This window comes from Paramormyrops kingsleyae, chromosome 10 (genome assembly GCF_048594095.1).
Source record: "Paramormyrops kingsleyae isolate MSU_618 chromosome 10, PKINGS_0.4, whole genome shotgun sequence".
In the NCBI taxonomy this organism is placed as follows: Eukaryota; Metazoa; Chordata; class Actinopteri; order Osteoglossiformes; family Mormyridae; genus Paramormyrops; species Paramormyrops kingsleyae.
The window spans coordinates 12612209-12632753 of NC_132806.1; the positions used below are offsets into that span (position 1 = coordinate 12612209).

The following is a 20545-nucleotide window of genomic DNA, read 5'->3' on the forward strand; positions in this document are numbered from 1 at the left end:
GCAGAAAACACCGTTTTGTCTGAGTAATCGCCTCAGCTGACTCAGATCGGTGTGATTCCTATCTCAGTGTAACGTGGCCATCCAACAATTATGGATGAAAGCAGAGCATTTTCAAAGATTTGAGAAATTGCTTATTAGTCTTAGGTCTAACACCTCAAGCGTCGAGCGCTTACATCTTGCAAAAAGTGGTTATTGCTGAGGCACGCTCAGACATGAGCAAACGCTCATCAGCGGGGATGGCCTTACGCATAACATGTCTGACAATCAGAGCGCTATATCACAGTTTAACCGGTCCTGCCCTCTAAATTCCTCAGAAAAACAGCTGACCCATTGCAGTCAGGACCGATAGAGGACTAACAGTCCGTTTGGCGACTGTAAATGCAGGAATGTGTAACGACAGATTGACCGAGGAGCGTCGTATATATGATGTGGTACTTATTTCTATATAAAATGCTATCCGAATGCCAGAACATAGAATTACGTGGGGTGCTTAAGTACTGCCGCGCTGACCTCATTCAGAAGATGAGATCATTTGACCTTGGATTTCGATAAGTGGGTCATGTCAGAATAAGACCGTATGCGATGCAAATGAGGGTGAGCCACCCATGCTGGGTGCCCCGTACACCTTCCAGGAAGGAGCGGAAGGGAACAGGCAGCGGCCGTATTAAATATACCTCCGGCACAGTAAAACAAAGGCTGACCCGCAACAATCTGCATCGCGACAGATAAACATCAAGCCTTAAAGATATGTGTGGAAAACAGGGCCGCTCTGAATGCCCCGGCGTTGATAAGCCACAAATTACTATGAGTTGCTTTATTTCCAGTAGCACAGCCAAGCGATTTCAGATCTACTTAAAAGAAAAATTGGGGTTTATAATGTAAAACAGAGATATATTTACCGTATCACAACAAAACAATACATTTCAGTGCGTCTGGGTGTACGAACACTAACTATGCTCTGGGTGTATCGCATCAGCATGCAGACCAGAACAAATTCTGTGTTTTTTTTTAGATGCTCTGATATGTCTGTTGCTCTTTAAATGACTGGAGGAAACTTTGGTGCCCCCCCCCCCCCCAAGACAGCCCAATGCAAATTAAATTAAACGAAGGCTTGGGTCTAATCCCTGTGTGTTTCAGCTGTTGGAATCCCCACTGAACCCAGGGGTCAAGTCTGCGGCATCTGGCCCCACTCGGCCCCACCAGCTCGCAAGCTGTTTCCACGGCCCCCGCGGGGCCGACCACAAGACCGGCCCCGGTCCTCCGCAGCCCCCCTGGGAGCCTGTGTGTCTGTGTATCTCTGTCACCTGAGCGTCAGCGCGTGTGCTTGTTTGTGTGCCCGTGCGGCGGTCTGTGTTTCCATGTGTTCACAAAGTCCACCCACACAAGGCCATATGGAGCAGCAGTCGCCGTGCGCAGGCTGGGCATGGAAGCGAGGGGCCGGAGCCTCTGACACAGCGAGAGGCAGGAACAGACAATTAAGGCTTGATAAATGCCGTGTGATTTACCAAAGTGATTCAGTTCACACAAAGAGGCACGATTAACATTTTCTCACAGAAGCCACTAAGGGACACATGACAATTTTCTTTACCAACGGCAGACATGGTTTGGATTTTCAGATATCTGGTCTTTGACCTACAGATGGCATTTTTGGAGATGAGGTGGCAGCATGTTTAAAGGCAAAGCGTCATGGGTAATAATGAGTGGCATGCTCCAAGCTCTCCAAGCACGTCATATAGGAGCACGGCTCGGCCGGTTCACGACACATTTTGTCTGTGCGGCCCCAGCACGACTTCTAGCACCGCACAGGCCTGAATGGCTCAGGGCCTGTCACCTTCATGCTAGTGGGGCGGTAAAGCATCAGCCGTGGGTGGAATTCTGTAAGAGGCCCCATCATAGCTCTGGCTGGAGAAAAGGAAGTGACGATGGTATCAGTGCCGGAGGGCCGGCGAGCGGAGATCGCGATCGCTGGCCAAGGCGCGGGGTAGACATCATTCGTTTGAGCAAGTCGCCGGGGTGCCGGTATTAATGGAAGATGATGAAGTTCCACCTGTATCCTCTCAGCACCTACCCGCTCGCCGGAGTGGTGCCCATACTCCTGGAGGCTGTGACTCATTTGTTACTGAGTGTCAGATTAGGGGATGTCAATAACAAGGCCGACTCAATCCATCTCCATGTGAGAGCATCCGCCTGGTTCTGTGGGAGCCTGCAGGTGCGTAATGAGGTGTTGCAAATCTCAGGAAATCTCAGGAAAGCCCAAAAATGCCTGAAAAGATGCCTTATCATTGTGATGGGAGAAACTGGGAGGCATATTTGCAAAAAACAAACAAAGAAAAACTTTTTTTTTAAGTGTGGCTAATCAGTGTGACTGGGCTGCTGGCTGATTTGCCAAACGGAAAGCTGAAGTGGTGCATCATTGTTTTTGCAAGGCGCGATCAAATGACTGTTTGATTTACAGCGAAAGCCACAGCAATGGCTGAAACGGACGGTGCTCTACACCCACCAGCCAAGTGAATCAACGCCAGGTGCCAAAAAAAAGCGTGATGGCGTTTCACTGAGAAGTGTTTTTGTTCATAACAAGCTGAATCGGGCCACTCAACCTCAGCACTCAGCTCTACTCCATCGAGTGTGGCAAAGTCCCACTGCGCCAACTAGCAACTTTTGGGCAAGTTTGGAAATGTGGCCATCAAAGGCGTGCCCGTCCCCAGGTGTGCAGCCTAGCGGCACGCCCGGAACGTGGGCATCTTCAGAGTGCCACACTTGTGTTCAGGCAGCCCGAGCATGTGGCCCCAGTCAGCCACGGTCCCTGTCTGATTCCCTCAGCGTTAACATTCAGGCATATATCTTAAGACAGCCCGTGGGGCAGCAAATGCTTTTTTTCAGTTTGATTAGGTTCCACAAGCTTAAAGAAAAGTAAGCCGATTTATCTTTGGGGGGAAGAAAGCAGCGTGTGTGTTTTTCTCTTCATTTTAGCATGAATACCCCCCACATCTTAATCTTGTCACATTCTTCTTGAAGTGACTACAGAATGTGGCCCCGGATGGGTAGATCACGGCCGCGGTTTTACATTTCCCTGTCCGGAGGAGGGGATCTCCACACCCCACGGAGACCAGCCGATTCCAGCACAGGTGCCCCCCCCCACCCCCCCACCCGACACTCCTGACCGACACTGTGAAAACACTGCTAACGACAAACGATGGGGCCCAGATTTAAAAAGGCAGACATCACGAGCCCTTTTACTTAAAATCTCTCAATCATCTTGAAACGGGTAGAGCTGCCCTGATGTTGATGACTTCATGACTTATTGATGGGGCTGCTATCAATGCATGTATAATTAATCAGGTCTTAACAGACTGCAGGCAAAGGAGCCCTACAGTCTTTAGTACGTAGATACGTCCTGGAAATCTGAACTGTTACAGAAGATAAAACACTGGGGCACAGTCTGCCCGTCTCTCTGTTCAATATATATATATATATATATAGTGACTGTGCCCCAAATATATGTGTGTGTGTGTGTGTGTGTAGCGCATATATGAGTGTGTCTGTGAGAATAGATACACACATACTCACGGGCATCCAGGACCCCACTTCCCTGGTGCTGCACTTTTTGCAGGCCACTGACTAGCTGGTTACACTGACTACTGGATTACATAAGTGAATCAGGAAATGGTAACACTTAGACTTACAGATGATTTCAAAATGGGGAAAAAAGAAACATCAGCATCTGGTGTTACACAATCGTTATGGTGGGCGGTGTTTGGGGGGGGGGGTTGAATAACCACGGATCAAACTTGTCGGCCGCCGGTTCTCAGCTGTTCCGGCTTCGCTTCCGATTAGCTGCCTTCCCTCATAAAATGGATTCCCATTCCAGCGGGAAGTGACAGGTGACGCAGCAGAAGGTTGCGCTGAATGTTACAGGTTACTCGTTGTCGAGGGCCACGCTTGATTGATCGTGTATAATTTGCATTCATTAGACGCCACTTGATGTAAAACTTATTAACGAGCCCTCACCTTGGGCTCCCAAACAAGCAGAAACGGAAAATGTAAATGCCGCCGTGAGCCGGGGGTGAGCCTCAGGCACCTTCTGCGGCCCTCGTACCGCCGCACTTCCTCGGGGAGATGAGTGTTCCGGAATGGAATGGAAATCCGTAATCTGGCAGATGGCAGAGGATCAATGGGAAATTCTGTAATCGGCAGGTTGGCAACCTTACAGTACCAGGAGAGGCGTTTCCATTCGGCGCTGCACCGCAGCTGTGGCGAATCCGCACCCACTCACCGCAGATGCCCCGTCCGGTGCCAGCCTGGGGTGGTCTTGAGCGGTTGCCAGTCAGCCTCACGGGAAGCCTCACTGGGCGTGCAGGGCGGGGCGGAGCCACAGAGAGCCGTGTCAGAGCTTTGGCGAAGAGGGGCGGGGCAGGTGTCCGTACAGGCGGAGGTCACCTTAACTCCGAGAGCGGGGTGGGGGTTATATAGACACCAGTGAATCTTAATGCTCTCCAGTCTGAACTTGCCACAAATGAGCGAACAAGCCAAGAATCTGCTCCTTGTTCACGTCGCGGCCGCAGAATCCCAGCCTTCCTGTAAGCGGCCTACTGGGGGATATGGGGGCCATTTCCCCCCCTTCCTCTGAATCTCATAGGCCACCCCCTCCCTTTTTTAGGAGAAGAGTAAAAACAACAGGCTTCATTGTGTACGACTGTGACTTCCTGGACTCGTGGGACTCCACAAATAAGCTATATGACTCATTCAAAACCGGACTAGAAATGGAGCCACAAGGACGAGGGAGATGAAACAAAATGCAGCATTTCCTTTAACAGAAGACTGTCTTTGACCCACATATTTTGTACAATTAAAGGTCAGCTCCCCCAAACACCAGGGGGTTTTTATAAAAGAACGCCTTGTAAGTTTTCAAGATTTGAGTGGTTTCTTACTTAAAGTGTTTTATTTCTGGTGTGCAGAGTTATCTTGTAGTGGCCCCCTATTCCAACGAAATTTGCAAGGTTTTGTCGTGAAATTAAGTGTTTGGCTCTCCGAAATAAATTAAAATGAGTATTAGGAGGCGTTTTATCTATTGTGCAGAAAATAAGGGTACAGCCTGGTTATTAATAATTTCCTGTTATAGCATGCAGCTTCAATTAGTGCATAATTTTATGCGTGCTATCATGTGGAAACGAGACTTTAATTGTGTCGGAGGATGCATCAGTCTCGGCAGACGTGGTGCACGGACGATCGGGGAGGGCAGTGAGTGAGCCCCTTGCACTGGCATGGCCTGCACACTCACCCCACCCAGATTACAAGGAGAACACTTCTGCTGGGACTATGGAACTAACTAGCCCACTGGGAGTCCCATCGAGCGACAGCACTGACAAAGCGAGGAGGAGCGTGCGTGTGAGCACCTTCGCGCAGTTCCGCCAGACCACCGCACGCTCGTCTGCTCGCCAAGGAGCAGATTCACATCTCTGCTCCCTCCAGAGCTCCCAGACCCGTTGTTGGGCTTCGCCATGAGGTCAGCATGACACAGCGTCCGCTCCAGATAAAACAGAAACGATAAAACCGGCCGGGATTGAATGGCATCGGCCGCCAAACTGGGGCCGTTCGGATCACAACAACAGACTGTAAAACGTGATTAAGTAGCCATTTGCGGTGGCCTTGCGGCAGTGAAGCGGCCCTCATCCTTGGACCTGAAACTCTAGCTCAGAGCAGGAGAGATCGGTATACGTTCCTGTTCGATGGCGGTCAGAGGCGCGTGGGGCGGGGGGGGGTGCTGAACATTTCTTTACAGGAAGCTGCTGATAATGCAGCAGCTTCCATCTGCACGCACCGTTCCGAAGGCTCTATAAACGTGAGAAGTTATGCCCATCTCAGTGAGGGAAGGTGGGGCAACAACAATACCAGGTTCACAGCCTGCAATCTCTGACGTTTCAAGGCTCTGACCCCTGCTTTAATAAAAATGAGTTACGTGGTTCATTGCTAGCAATCAAGTACACACACGCACACACACACACACGCACACACACACACGATCGCCCCGCCCTGCAAATACAAAAAAAAAAAAAAGCCAACTCAGTGTAGCATCTAAATCAATTAGGGGTCAGCAAACCTGCACTGTCTCTTTAACGAAGCTTGTTACCGTTGTTTTCTCATTCGTTAAACGCTCGCTGGGGTGCCGGGCAGGGGTGGGTGGGGGAGATATAGCAGCGGCGCCTGTGAGTCCTCACAGGGACCAGTGGAGCGCAGGCAGCGGGTTCGACAGAAAATAACAACATATGTGTATATATGGTGCAATGTGCAGGACTAACTTTGCCAGGTAATGAAGTCAACAGCCACGGAGTTAAATCTGCCCCAGTGACAACAGCGCAGGCTTCAAATTAAAGGCACAAGGAAAATGATCATTAGGGTGGCTTGTTTGCAAATGATCTCCCTGGTTACAATGATCTAAGGTTTAATTAGCAGCAAACAAAAAGGTCAACGTTAACCTTCGCCCAGACAGCACTGCCGTCTCTGAAATGTGAATGGGCCGGCCCATACCGCCATCATCAGTAATTAAAAAATTATCTCACCACCACAGGAAGGGAGGTGAGGAAAAAATAACTCGTTTGCTAACAATCAAAGACATTGAAGCAAGCTAGAATTTTTTTTTTTTGAGCATTTTGTGACGCTGATCTGGTCCTCAGGTTCAAACAGTCCGGGCCTTCCGATCCCCAGCTGTAAGTGAGAGACAGAAATGAGACAAAACACTATACTGGTGACATATTTCAATAAATGAACTGAGGCCAAAAATGGTTTCAGGGGAAGCGTGCAGCTCAGTGGGTAAGAGACCTGAGCTCATGTCAGCGTGGTGCAAGGCTGGAATCCCTGGGTCTGCAGATTGATCAAATGCCCGCAGAGACAGACCCTCAATCCCAAGGAGGACTCCTTGTTTTCACGACCCGTGTCAGAAATTACACATTTGTCCTTAATTTTCCACATACACCGTGCTGTCGGGCTCCATCGCTCAGGGATGTTGCTGGCGTGAGCTATCTTTCCTCTGACATACTGAGAGTTGTCTTCAGGAGACTGAGAGTATGCATGTGGGACATGCCCTGATGTGCACATTAACCTTTCTTATCCTTTGTGAGACATTTCATTAGGGGTATGAGAGGAGGCTTCCCCCAGGATGAGATGCGCTCTCAAATCTCAGTATGAAATCAGCAGAGTATGACTTCAGACACACGATGGCTTTTCTTTATTCCTCTCCCAACTGAAACTTGTCAAAAAACATTCAGCATCCCCCTAAGTAACCCCCCCCCTTGTTGTGTTAAAGTGATCTGGTGAGGCTTTGTGAATTTTTCAGTGGGTCCGTCTGTCAGAGCATCAGCACGTCAGGATCGGTGGGGCTTTACACACATCCACATCCGGCTGCCCACACTGCGTTCAGACCGCCGCCCGACTCATTCCCCCAATGAGTCAGACAGGCAGTCGCGTGCAGATTCCAGCTTCCTACTCAAGTTAATACTGTACATCTGCTGATACGTGCTTTAATTTAGGCAGCTCTAAACATTGGGGGGGAAAAGATGTACAGTTAGATTTTTAAAAGGTTAAAACTTCCTGTGCTGCCGGTCTCCCTGCTCTCCCTAATGACTCCATTTGGAAGATGCTGCCGAGCTGAATGGTTAATGTGGGGCTGAAGCGGACTCAGAGCGCGGACCGGCACCCCTCCTCAGTGCCCAGCACCGCGCACTAACGGGGAGAGGGCTCTGCCTCTGAAAGCAGAGGCGGCACACGGGGGGGGGGACCCTTTGTGTAAATTAACATTTCTATTGAAAGTCAATTACCAGCAACATTATTTTGGTCTCTGCATAATTAAATGCATCTCTGTTTTCTCTCCCTCCCTCCCTCCCTGTTTTTCAGACGGAGAATTATTCCATGGACTCCAGTTATGTAAATAGCAGAGCGCACCTTATTAAAAGGTATGTCTTGATTAGAAAATTAGGATAATTTCCCCTCACCCATCGTGATGTGAATTTGTTCTGTATTTCCAAAGTCTGTGAACAGGTGAACTCCTACATCATCTGCACGTTGTAGCTAATATTTAAAAGAGCGAGCGAAAACGAATTACTTAATATTTTCACGACACTATGAATCATTTACTCTTAATTACATACAGTTTTATCGTAGCGTATAAAATAAAACTTAAATAAGGCCAGTTCTTGCTTAGCAGAGACCAAAATGCTTATTCTCTTTTATTTCTGACTTTTGACATGACTTCAAAATCTTAAACATCATAAAGCACAGATTTTCACAGAGGATGAATCATTCCATCAATTCCCCATATTCGCATACTCATTTTGCATGCCAAAGAATTAAAAAAAAACTTCTTTTTTTTTTTTGTTTGGCTCCTTATACATCTATGAAGAGGGGAAAAAAGAAAATGAAATATTAAAAAACTCAGAAGTATGAAGCTGAGTGAGTATCACCATGCTGCAGTGTTGCAGAGCTCAGGTACCTGAGAAAGCTTCTCCTAAAACAAAGGGACTCTGTGAAGACAATGATTACATTAATGTCATCTTTCCATGGGTAGAATTCACAGCGAACAAGGGCCCCCTTTGAAAGCTTAGGCGAGTGGTGGGGGTTGTGGGAGGAGGAGGGTCAAAACCCTTGGATTCACACGCAGGAAGGGAACGCCAAGGCAGCGCAGTGGTTCGTGATGAATACCCCCCTTCCCATGATCTCCCTTCCAATGCCTGTGGCAGAATCGGCGCCCGACCCCTAATTGGTCATTTTACCTGCAGCTATGGACAGTCCCGGCCCGCCTTTATGCGAGAGCACCCTGCGTGTGTGCGCACGTCTGTGTTGCTATTACAGCCATTTCCCCTCCGAAAGAATTCCTGTGTTTGTGTAAACAAAGAGACAAAGAGCATTCAAGTGTGGACCGCGTAATACAAAGGGTGGGGGGGGGGGGTAGTGCATAGCCTGTAGTACGGACAGGTGCAATTACACTGATAACATCACAGGGCACCATGACGGTCACTGCGGGCATAGCACTGAGAGCCACGAACAAAGGAGTAGGGCTTTCCTGGTGTCGGGGGAGGGGAATGCCTCATTTTACAAAAGCTGTAAAAGACGCTCCCCGAATCTATCCCACGGCCTGTGTGCCTGTGTGTGTGCGTGAGGCTGCGAGCTGCCGGCTTCGCTTCTGGCGGCTTCAAGTTCCTCGGCTACAGCGAGCGCTCGCGCCTAACGGCGGCCTGCTCACGTTACTGCCCTTGAAAGGGACAGATCCGCGTTCTCCCCATTAGAGGCTCTCAGGGAGCCTATCCTCTTTCACAGGGGTGAAAAAAAAATAAATAAAGGAATCAAAAGACCAAATCTTCCCTTTAGCTGTCCTACTTTTATCCCTTGAAAGAGTCGGGACCCTCTGACCCCCAAAGCCCCCTCCTTTAAGCAACGGAACTGCAGGCCTACACAGATGCTAGGATCGTACAAGCAGAGTGCAGCTGGATGAGATCAGGTGGTTTGCCTGGCCTTACACTTGTCCTCCTGTTACTCACACTGAAGATTCACTTCTAACAGCCTTTAGGAGAGCTATAAATCTGAGAGAGGAAGGAGGGAGGTGGGAAATAGAGGGGGGTGGAGAAGAGGCAGATCTGACGGAAACTGATGTGGCAGTAAATCACCATTTTCCCTCCTTCCCCCATCTTTCAAGCACATCAACATTCAAGGACTTGGAAGGGAACAGCCTGAAGGACAGCGGGCACGAAGAGAGCGACCAGACGGACAGCGAGCACGACGTCCAGAGAGGCCTGTACGCCGACACGGCCGTCAATGACGTGCTGAACATGAGCCTTCCACCAGGGGGCAGCCAGCATCCCGAGCAAGGTAGGACATCAAGGCAGCTTGCGTGGCATCGATGGCTCCCCTGGATCGAACGCCGGGTGATGCCATTGTAAAATCTATATTTGGTCTGTTCTCCAAACACTGCTGGGGGAGTTGTTAAATAGGGCGTATATGCTGAGGTTTTTGGCAGAAGTGGCCGCGGAGAGAGGCCGTTTTTGCATTCAAGCTGGGCCGCTTGGTAAAAACATCCCCGGGAACAATGAGCTCTCTGATGTTCCACGGTCCCGACAGCGGCGAAAAAGCTCTTCAAAGCTGCACACACTCCACACTCTACCTGTAGATTTCATTGGACGACGTACAACATTCCCGGCTTGCGAAAAGTGGTACTGCACTCGGACACAGAAAAGGGGAGGCTCTGAGGGAGGGGGGCTGACACACTTCATCCTAGTTAGTGATCAAATGAGCTCCAAAGTGGGGAGACGTGTAGCCGGCAAATAGGCCTTTTTGCCTGAGTAATTTGAACCAGTGGAATCCTCAACCAGTCAATAAAGGGGACCGGACCCATATAGGAGGCAAACAACCTTCTCAGCCAAGGTTCTTCCCATCCATACAGTTTACTTGTTTTGTTAATGCTTATGCTTGACATACAGCTCAACGACACTACAGATGAAAAGAAAATAGATTCACAACAAGCACTTAAATTCTGTCAGAGACGAGCTGAGCTCTGTTGACATCCCACAGAATCTTTTTTAACCTTCAGGTCTGTTTTCTGATCCACTTGGTTGGCTGCCGTTGAAATCAGCCTTCTTACTCGCTCAGAAATTCACATGAAAATCAGGCCCCACGGAAACCTCAGCCTGGCCGCCGGTAAACTCCCAACATGTTAATTTCATGCTGATTTTTAAGATGCGGATTCTCGCAACACCACTGATGAAAGGGGAGCTGAATGAGTGAAATGTGACAGAAAGAGGAAAAGCAAAGAAGCACTGGAAGGTGTGAAAAATTATTGGCAAGACAGAGAGATTTCATCAGCACGTGCCGAAAAAGTGACAGCCTGTCACAACCAATTAGACGCTCGTTAGCGCTGGAGTTCATAGCCTAGTAAACTGGAACCTTCCCTACATACCAAACCTCTGTATGACCACATGGTTCATATACCTGGAAAACTGCTATTAAGTCCTCCAAACATGGACTGCCTGTGGCCTTAGAGACCCCTACTTTCAACTTGGACTTTGTGTAGCAGAGGGACACACGGGGACACCAAGGTGGATACAGCACTGGGTGGGACAGGCCACATGAATGGCTATTATTCTGTAACAGTGATGCAAGGAGAAGGAGAACATACTCCGGTCGCGCTTGTTTTCACAGTCAGAGGGCCAGCGCACGCAGCTGCGAGGCCTGCTCTGAAGCGCCCGCAGGCCTCTTTTGTCTTGCCTTACATTCCCGTCGCACTGTTTTGTCAACACAAGCCAAATGTGCACAGTTAGCAGGTTTTGTTTCTCCAACTGAAAAAAGCACACGGTCCAGACTGAAGCAGGCCCCCCCTCCCCCCTAGCTTTCCTCTCTTTGTTGTTGAACGTAATCCGCCGCCGCGCTCAGCCTGCACCGTCACGGAAACCGGTAATAATTATTAAATGAATTGACCGAAGGCCCTTACACTTGCAGAAATGTAATAACATCACAAATGGATCCGTCGTTCCATTACTGGCTCAATGGTCTAATTATGAAGTTAAAGAGTGCGATGGGCCGGTTATGCTGGTATGGGGGGGGGGGGTCAAAAAAGGATTGTAACATTTGACTGAAATTCCCTGCTCCCCGTCATGTGTTTCCTTGGTGTGGCAATCAGAAGGAAACCTGGGGGGGGGGTGGGTAGTGGAGAGACACTGAAGACAGCTGGAAAAGAGTTCAGCGCTAATGGACAAATTAGTACTGGCTCCGCTTGTTGCTAGTTAACGTGAAAGGATGAATACGGGCACCATCCTGTAAAGTGAAGAGAATAAAAAAAGACACGCAGCCTCCGCAGTGCGGCCTGCTGGGAAACGCGGCAGGCCGCTTTTAAGGGAGCAACTGCTCAAGTGCACAAATAAAGGAATAAATTTAGAAAGCTTTTTTTTTTATTTTTAACAAGGCCTTCCTTTTGTGTTTTAACAAACGTAAGCAGGAAGGTGCAGGACTGTAAACCCCCCCCCCTCCACCCCCCCCCCCCCCTTGTTCCCAGAGCCCCTTTATAGTTTACATTTTTACTGTTCTCACAGTGCTACGCAAAGGTGGCATTTGCACGAGGGACAGATCTGTTTAAAGAGTCCCCACCCCCACACACATCCTCAGGAGCATGGGGGTGGGAGAGCACGCTCGCTCCGGGCCCCTCACACAATGAGCTGCTGTTCTCTGCTCTCTTTGTGCCAGCACGCCGCTTCCTGCCTCATTCTCACAGCCCGCAAACAGCACCCTGTGACCCGTCCGCCTAGCCAGAAAGGTGCTAAAAGGTCCATCATTTCCTGAAGGTGACCCAGCAAAAGCCTTCGTCAGGCGCACCTGCCTCACGGAAGCTCATATGACAAGGGAGCATTTCGGACACTGACCGACCAGCCGGGAAACTCGCAGCGTATAAAGGAGGCAGTTTGTGATTAGTACCAAAGAATGTGAGCTGTGCTAGCGAATGACGGTCTATATGAAGATATGTAATAAATTACAACATAATGATAAAGTGGGGAGTGAGTGTTGAACCCATGGGGGGGGGAGACAAAATGGCTGAAAATAAGCCAGTGAAATATTCAGCTGTATTAAAATGTAGAGAGTAAACAAATCTATGAGTCACAGGGGACTGAAAGTTCCAGCAAGCACATAATGAATATTTTATAATTTCATTTATATTCTTATTGTAAGTCTTGCGTGCCTTTGTGACCAGCTTCCTTCACATGGGGTCAAAGGTCATTGCTCTATGGATATTCCGACACAGGGCTATACTTCCACCCCCCCGGGGTCTCTACACTCCCATTTTGTTTTCAAACTCCATCCCGCTGCCCATCTCACCTCCAAGCCCGTCACCCTGGCATAGCATCCAGACGCGGCCCGTGGGTCTCACGGCACATTAAGGGAGCGGGGAACGTGGATCGCGTGTTTGCACTGTAAACTCGCCCTAGATTCAGAATGGAAAGGCTGTTTGTTTTCTGCCCTCTGATCTGTTAATGAAAGTGCTGACAGGGTGTCGAATTCAGGACAGCCGTGGAAACCAGGTTGTGCTGACAACCTCTGAGAAAGTGGAGTCCCGAGTTGGGTAAATAGTCTGGAGTTGGTGGTGGGGGGGCTCACTGACAGGTATGAGGGTTTTTCCTCTCCCCGTGTGATATCACAGAATCTGTCTGAAATATACAATTGCATGTTGTTGAATTAAACATCAAAGTCCCACTTCAGCATTTCTGCATAAATAAACAGCCAATACCCGCTGCCTCCTGATCTCTTTAATTAAAAGCCAGGCACCAGGATCATCTATCCTCACATTTATTTGCTTAGTCAGATGCGAAACCTGTTGTAACAGAGCTGCCCCGGCAAAACAGCTGGGAAACAATAGGCCGCTGAATGAGACAGACACACTGGGTCATTCAGGAGGAGAGTCCGGCTGAATAGTGCTACAAGAAAATGAACTGATAGTCTAGATGAGATGAGCTCACACAAGAAGCTTTAATTAAGTCATATCCCTCTCGAATTTTGCCATATCTCATTAACAGTAGGCAGGAGGATAATCTGGATCAATGCTTCTGCTGCTACTCTTGTTTTTGGTCATTCACACTCCAGTCAGGCGCAATCTTCCTAGCTGATAAATTAATGGAAATGGCTTCAGTATCCACATATTATACATGTATTTATTCTCCTGTTCCTTAGGTATTTTTCCATTTTGTGTGATATAAGCATTTTGTCTGCATGGTGTCAATATCCTTTGGGTTTTTAAATATTCTCCTATCAGGTCTCATTATCCCTACCGTTTTCCTCGAGGCTAAAAAAAGCGTACACCCTATGGCAACTGCTGTCCGCAGTTTATTTTCCCGACTTGTTGCCTCAAGGTGTCTCCGGGTAATTATTGGTTTAAGTCCTGAGCAGATTCTTTAAGTCAGTTGGACAGTTGAAGGTACGGCTGTAACAATAAGCCAGCTCAAGCCCTTGGCTCTCCCGAGAGCCCGGCCGCCTTCCTCCCGGGGCAGTGACCCACGTCGAGCTTCAGGAGCCGTAGCTTCCCCGAGTCCTCCCAACTGCGCAGGACGCTTCTGATCTGCCGGTCGCTGACGGGGCCGCCTATCTGCACATTTGCCGTCAAGAGCACATGGGACCGAGAAACAAGGACACTTCTATTATAGAGGTACTGATCTACATCTCAGTGGAGGATCTTCCAAAAGACAATCCTGTTACATTTATAGCTATAGAATAACACTTGGAACCCAAGAACTTATTCATGAATTACATTAAGGTGTGTTAATAATTCCCTCGGAAATAGGTCAAATTGTTTGATATTGTTTGTAGAACATGAAAAGCTGTATAATTCATCGGGGAGGGGATACCGTGGGATCAAACTCATCCCGAACAAAACGAGAGCGGCCCCCAGCTGATAACGGATGGACATTGGATATAAGATTGCTAAAAAAATGGTAGAAGAGGAGTGAATTCCTTCCTAGAGCTTGTTGAATACATCTGTGAGGGTTGGAGGGGCAGGAGATTAGGGTTAAAGTGGCCTGGCAGTGCATATGAAGCAGTGTTGACGTGTTGGGGGTGGGCCCCTTGCCCATACATCTGTCAGGGCAAGCCCGTGCCGTCCAGCGGGGCCTGGCCTCCCTCTGTTCCTGTGCCATTTACAAGTGTTGAAGCCCACAGGCCAGAGATCTCGGGGGGTACAACTAGGGGCATTTGTCAGGGCATCTGGAGGGTAGTGTACCCGCAGCCGGCAGCCGGCTGGCCGGCCCCATGACACACTTTAATTGCGCAGCAAATTTCCAGTCAGCGGAACCTGCGTCCATCTCCCCTGGGGGGGCTTTGGCTCCGGTCCATGTGCGACGGCCTCTTTGAAGCGCTTCCTCCCTGTGGAGGTCAGCTCACCGACTAGGCCTGGGACGGGGGAGGGGGGGGGCGCATTCCCAATACAGGGCGGCAGGATTTTGACTTTACCAGTGTGGTGCCATGGTGGGTGTCTCTAGGTAGCTACTGAGATCTCATCTCCCAACGGCAGAGCCGTGATAACGCGCCGGAAGGGCCCAGCCACTGGGGCTCATACTCTCCCCACTCGACCCCCCGTTTGCTTGGAATGTGCTAGTCTGGACAGGCTGGTACTGCCCAAACCCGGCAGTATCTCCTATTACTTGGATCCCCGGGTAACGGACACGAAGCGGCCATTTCCCCAGGCTCGGCGGGGCCTGCCGGGCTTCCCGCAGCCCGACACAGTGAAGCTCCATTAACTTGAGGCTCGGCTCCCCCCTCGCAGTGAGCTTGAGGCTCGGCTCCCCCCTCGCAGTGAGCTGGCTCGCTTAATCGTGGCTCGCCCATGCAAAACCCCACTGCAAGCCAGCACAGAAAAACCGACGGCGGTCGCACTGAACCATTGTTTAGTAATCATTTGACTTTAATACAATATGAGCGCTGTGTGTGTTTGTGTACACGTGAGTCGGCCAAGGTGGAAAAGAGCAGAGCTCTGCAGAACGTGGCGGTTCAGGGCAGCACTTCTCTGGGGGGGTGGGGGGGGGGGGTGGATTAAGCGCACACACTGCCATCTCCTGACAAGCGGTTCTCGCCTGCAGTTTTCTGTCCGGAACACAACGAGACATTTATCATGGAGTTGAGAGAACACGTCCCTTCAGCGAGACAGTGTGTTCACCCCTACACACACACACACACACACACACACACACACCATTCACCTCACCACACGCCCAGATACGGCCTACTTCTTGTTTTTCCACGATTCCCCCCCCCCCCCTGCCGGCTCCCCGACTGGTGTCTCTCACCAGCCCCCCTCCCTTGGTGGCGTTTCGAGCTGCTACAGTACGCCGCCAGCCGCCAGCCGCAGTGCCCATCTTCCGTAATGAGGGCGGCACCAAAGAGAATCCCACTGTGGGCAGTTGGTACTCCCACATCCTGCTACACTCGTATTTATTCAGGGGTGGTGATTTTTGCCCCTCCCATTGTTCTGTCCTGGACATGTTCCTTTCTGCACAGGGACAGCGCACACACGCGCACACACACGCACACGCACATACACAAACCCCACAGAGGACAGCGGGATGGTCGCTATGGTTCCGCATGTGCCGATTGGCATGATTACTGCCCCTCCGCCACAAAATGTCAGCTTATCAGTGACCTCGTGCATCTTCATGCAGGAATATGCGGCCCTTCTCAGAGATTGATGAAGCGGCGTCGGGGGGCTCAGGGAAGCCCCCGTTTCCGTGTGGGGCCCGTGTGCCCGCCCGTGTGCCCGCCCATGCCCGCCTCGCCCTGACTGCCCCCGCATTCGTCATTATAGAAGTCCTGGCCCTGGTCCTTCACGCTGCCCCCTTCATGCCTCAGCCTCTGGAAATGCTCCTTTATTTCCTGTTTGTATTCTGTCCTGTTTGTTATGGAAAGATGGAATTTGGCCAGTCTGTCCTCTGGGCAGCCAATTAACCTTTATGATTCCAGTTACTCCCTACAGCCTCTTGAATAGGAGGATGAAAAGCGGATGGGAGGGGCAGGCTGTTTAGTTCCGTGGTTTAGAGGGAAGGTGCACTATTTTTCTAGATATATATATATATTTTTTAATGATGTGGCCTTCTGCGTGCGGCCCCCATTAAAGCTGAGGCTGGGTAGCGGAGATGGAAAACGAGGCCCGAAGGGTCAACAGGGAGGCCAGTAATGGGGGGGGGGGGGGAAACAAGCTGGTCAAACATGCCAGTTTGTGGCAGACAGCACGCCCTTCGTCTCGGAACCATAAATAAATAGCGAAAAAGAAATCCGACTGCATTGGAGTTTCAGTCTCGCCGAGGCATGGTAACAGACGACAAGCTACGTGGCCTGAACAGCGCAATCAAATACAAACACACAAACAAACAAACTCATCTACGTCAGACTGGTTCTCAGACTGGACTCAGGGGAGAACTGCATGTGCTGCTTTTCACTCCCAGCAACCTCTTAATTAATGAGCTATGACTGGGCCAAGCAGAATTATGATCTATATGTAGCAGCTATTAACATTTACAGTCAACAGATGCTTTCATACGCAGTACACAGATGTACGGAGCAAATTATTCAAATTTAATTTTTTAATTTGTGGAATATAAATATAGATCAATCAATCATTCAATTGCAGCAGTGATTTGCATAAATAAATAGATGGAAATTTGCACTCTTTCTTAAGGCTTAAAAAATAAGACCTATTTTTTTTCGAGCATCCTCCTGCACAAAAATATAAGCCAGGCATGTTGAGTTTGGTGGACAGGAGGGGGGGCTCACTAATCAGGAGTTCTGTGGGGATTCAGATGCATTTCCCAGCTTCCCTGGACATGTCATCTGCCCCCCCCGGCGGAGGTATCTCCCAGTCTGCCCACGGACAGGGACCCAGGCAGGAACTAGCACAGCTGAGGCCCAGAAGGGGGGCACTGCTGTAAGCCTGGCACTGTCCTGTCTGCGTAAGGCCCTTTAAGATCAGAGCCCAGCATATGACAGGCATTCACTGGTTCCTTACACAAGCCCCACCCATCACAGGCATGCAGCCTTAGGCTCCACCTCTTTGGCTCAGCCTGGCTAAATTACTTAATTTCTAAAAGCAAATGAAAAGCAAATTTCTGCATAAAAACGTCGTTCCTGACAACACAAATACACAGACACAATGCATGGTAGCGATGGCTCTCTGTGTCACCGTGACAACACCTACCCCATGCTGCCACCCCTCCCCTGCCCCATCTGCCCCCATCTGCCCTGCTAAGCCTCCACCGCGCTGCCCCCAGGCCTCGCACAAGTGCTCTCCATCAGGCCCAAACGGCGAACAGTGGCAGATCGTCCCCACAACTGTGCATCAGAGCTGACACAAAAGCATGACGTTTGACCGAGATGACAGGTCTGCAGAAACCTGCAGAAGACACAGATCCAGTGCAATTTAAATTTGTGTCTCTGTAATATGCTTCTTTATGCTCAGTTCCTGCCATGTGCTTTAGTTAATTACTAATTTATTTGTTTATAGGTATGGCTGGATTGTGAATGGTTTCTGCTCTATTCTCCGCTGGGCTATTTAAACTATTAGTGCCTTTACCTCCAGTGGTGAAGGAACACCTTCAACGCACTGCACACAGCATGCAGGACCTCGGGGCAGACATGCACATTATTTGTCAGACCTGAGAGTGCCTTATGATCTCTCATGCTTGGCTCAAATGAATCTGACTGGCTCCTGTCCAGTGCTGCTTGTACATGTCTCAGACCCTCTGAGCTCTTCATAGTTACCGCTCAGGCTGGATGAGGGGTTATTCAGAAAGTGGATGGATGGACAGATCGAGCTCTGATTAGTGAAACTTTAATGCAATGAATATTTTTTTAACAATGTGCTGCTTAATGGGAGTAATAACTGAGTGGCTTAACAATGCTACGGATGAGATATGCTTTTTACATTGTAAGACAAACTGAAATGTGACTGTCAAAAATATTACTGATTAACGGAAGGTTATTATAGGCATTACTGGACCAAAGACACTACATTACATTCGCAAGGCCATTGACAGACAGACAGACCATATTAATCAATCCCAGAGATCTGAGTAAAAGAATAAATGGCAGACTGGATTCTGAAATTAGACTGCACAAGGGGACTAGTTAAAATGCACCGGTGTCTCCCCAGGAAATATTTACATTCTCAGGGCTCACCAGCAGACCTCCAAACTACAAATAAATCCTCAGCTGAACAAACACATCACCGGTCTGCCCTAACTAATACCTCCACTCAGGAGCCACAAACAATAAGCGTGCAGCTTGCAGAAGTTGCTCATCCTCAAAGAACGTTCTGCCCCCTTTTCTTACCCCAAAGCCCAGATCCTTCCTTCTCAGATGCAATTTACTGTCTACTCAGTCTCGCTTGCTCTCCAGACTTGGGGGGGGGGGGGGGGGTTAACAGAAAATTAGCTGGGTAGCTCAGTCAAGCTTAAGCACAGAACACTGCATTGTCCGCAGCAAGTTTAAAAATTCCTCTATGATGAATCAGGAGGACGCAGAATCTGGATGGGTAGGATGAGCCTGAACCAACTGCTTTGCACAGAGTGAAGTCTGAGTTTGTGACTGTCCTTCAAAACGGTGGGCGGGGTGGCCAGTGGATTCCAAATGGCACATCTGTGCCCCCCTGCTCTCTGGCCATGGTTCTGGCCAAGCCCTGGGTAAATACAGCAAACCCTGTCACCTCCGCCTAGAACCTGGTCTAGTGCGGCAGCTGATCTCAGTCTATTGTGTGGCACACACCCAAGCTGACAGTCTTTTTTTTCTTCATTCTGTCTGCTGCAAAAATGTTGCTTTTGACAACTTTAAGCCCAAAGTCTCAGAGCAATTCGCCAAGCAGCGTTTCTTATGCTGCGGTTCCTTTTACTGATGACAAAAATTGACTTCTGATGTAGTGTTGACAGCTGCCTTTGAGTGAAATAAAATTAGTGCTCAGACTACGCAAGCGGCCTGCTGGTGCGTGCCATTATATCAAGTGACACGTGACCGGAATGCCGACGGCTCACAGGCTGGAATATACTCCATTACAGTTTTCCGCAATGACAGTCAAGTTTATGAGACGACATTCCATTTTGCCGCGTTTGTTTTGTTTGTGCTGGCTAACACGACTGAAAAATAGGCGCTACATTTTTTATAGACGCCAATTCAGAAATTCAGCGTTTAATGGGAACACAGTATTCAGTGGTGGCACTGAGTGCAGCAAGTGACTATACAATAAATCTGCCGTGATTTATATCAGCTTTTAGACTAATTAATGAAGCCATTATTGTAAAGAAAGGGCGTTGGGGAGTCTACCGGGTATATAAGCTACCCTGTCGGCTTGCGTTATGTTTAAAGTAACCGTGGAAGAACTTCATGTAAGCGACCTACAATCACATGTATTCTGCAGTCCTCAGGAGACAGGATAGTCAATCATGTCCTGGTAAATTGACTGGTACCAGTGCTAAGAACACTTGATTTACCATCTGAAGCACATGCAGCACCAGGCTGCTGAGTGACTGATTTTCTCTATAATTAATACCCAGCTTCAGGGAGCTGGTTGGGTAAAGTGTGAGAAGAAAGAGCCTCGTTCTCCGTGTGACACGCATATATGCTATGCATGTTTTGTATGGTGGGGAGGGGAAGAGACAGAAAGCTAGCTGAAGAGGTTGTGCATTGGGGGCTAATGAGTTTGACAGCTCGCTGGGGGGGCTCCTTGGCCGTGTGTGCAAACAAGACCATCGTACTCCATCATGTGACTCCCACGGGAGCCCCCCCCCCCCATGCCCCGGGCTGATTAATGCCGAAGCACCTGGCAGGGGTGGCAGCCAAGCCGGACCATCCCCAGCGGCAAGGAAGGGGGGTGGGTACAGAGGTGGCAGTAGAGAGGTGGCACTGAGTAGAGGCAGACTAGGCCAGCCTGCTCCCAGCACCCCATGGAGTTTGACTTAAACCAGTTCCATTCACAACACAGCTCTCCAGCTGCAACCGCGAACAACTGGGATGTTGTGGTGGTTCGGCTGATCAGGCAGTATACATCTGG

The 20545-nt window shown here is 49.4% G+C and overlaps 1 protein-coding gene across 4 annotated transcripts in view; it reads left to right on the forward strand.

The window, feature by feature from the left end:
- pcdh19 (protocadherin 19) overlaps window positions 1–20545 on the forward strand; it is a 48440-nt gene that overhangs the window by 20239 nt on the left and 7656 nt on the right. For all 4 annotated transcript variants that reach the window (XM_023794892.2, XM_023794894.2, XM_023794893.2 and 1 more), the window contains exons 3-4: window positions 7888–7946; window positions 9683–9855. In XM_023794892.2, the coding sequence (XP_023650660.1) occupies window positions 7888–7946; window positions 9683–9855 (232 nt within the window). The remainder of the gene's footprint in view (window positions 1–7887; window positions 7947–9682; window positions 9856–20545) is intronic.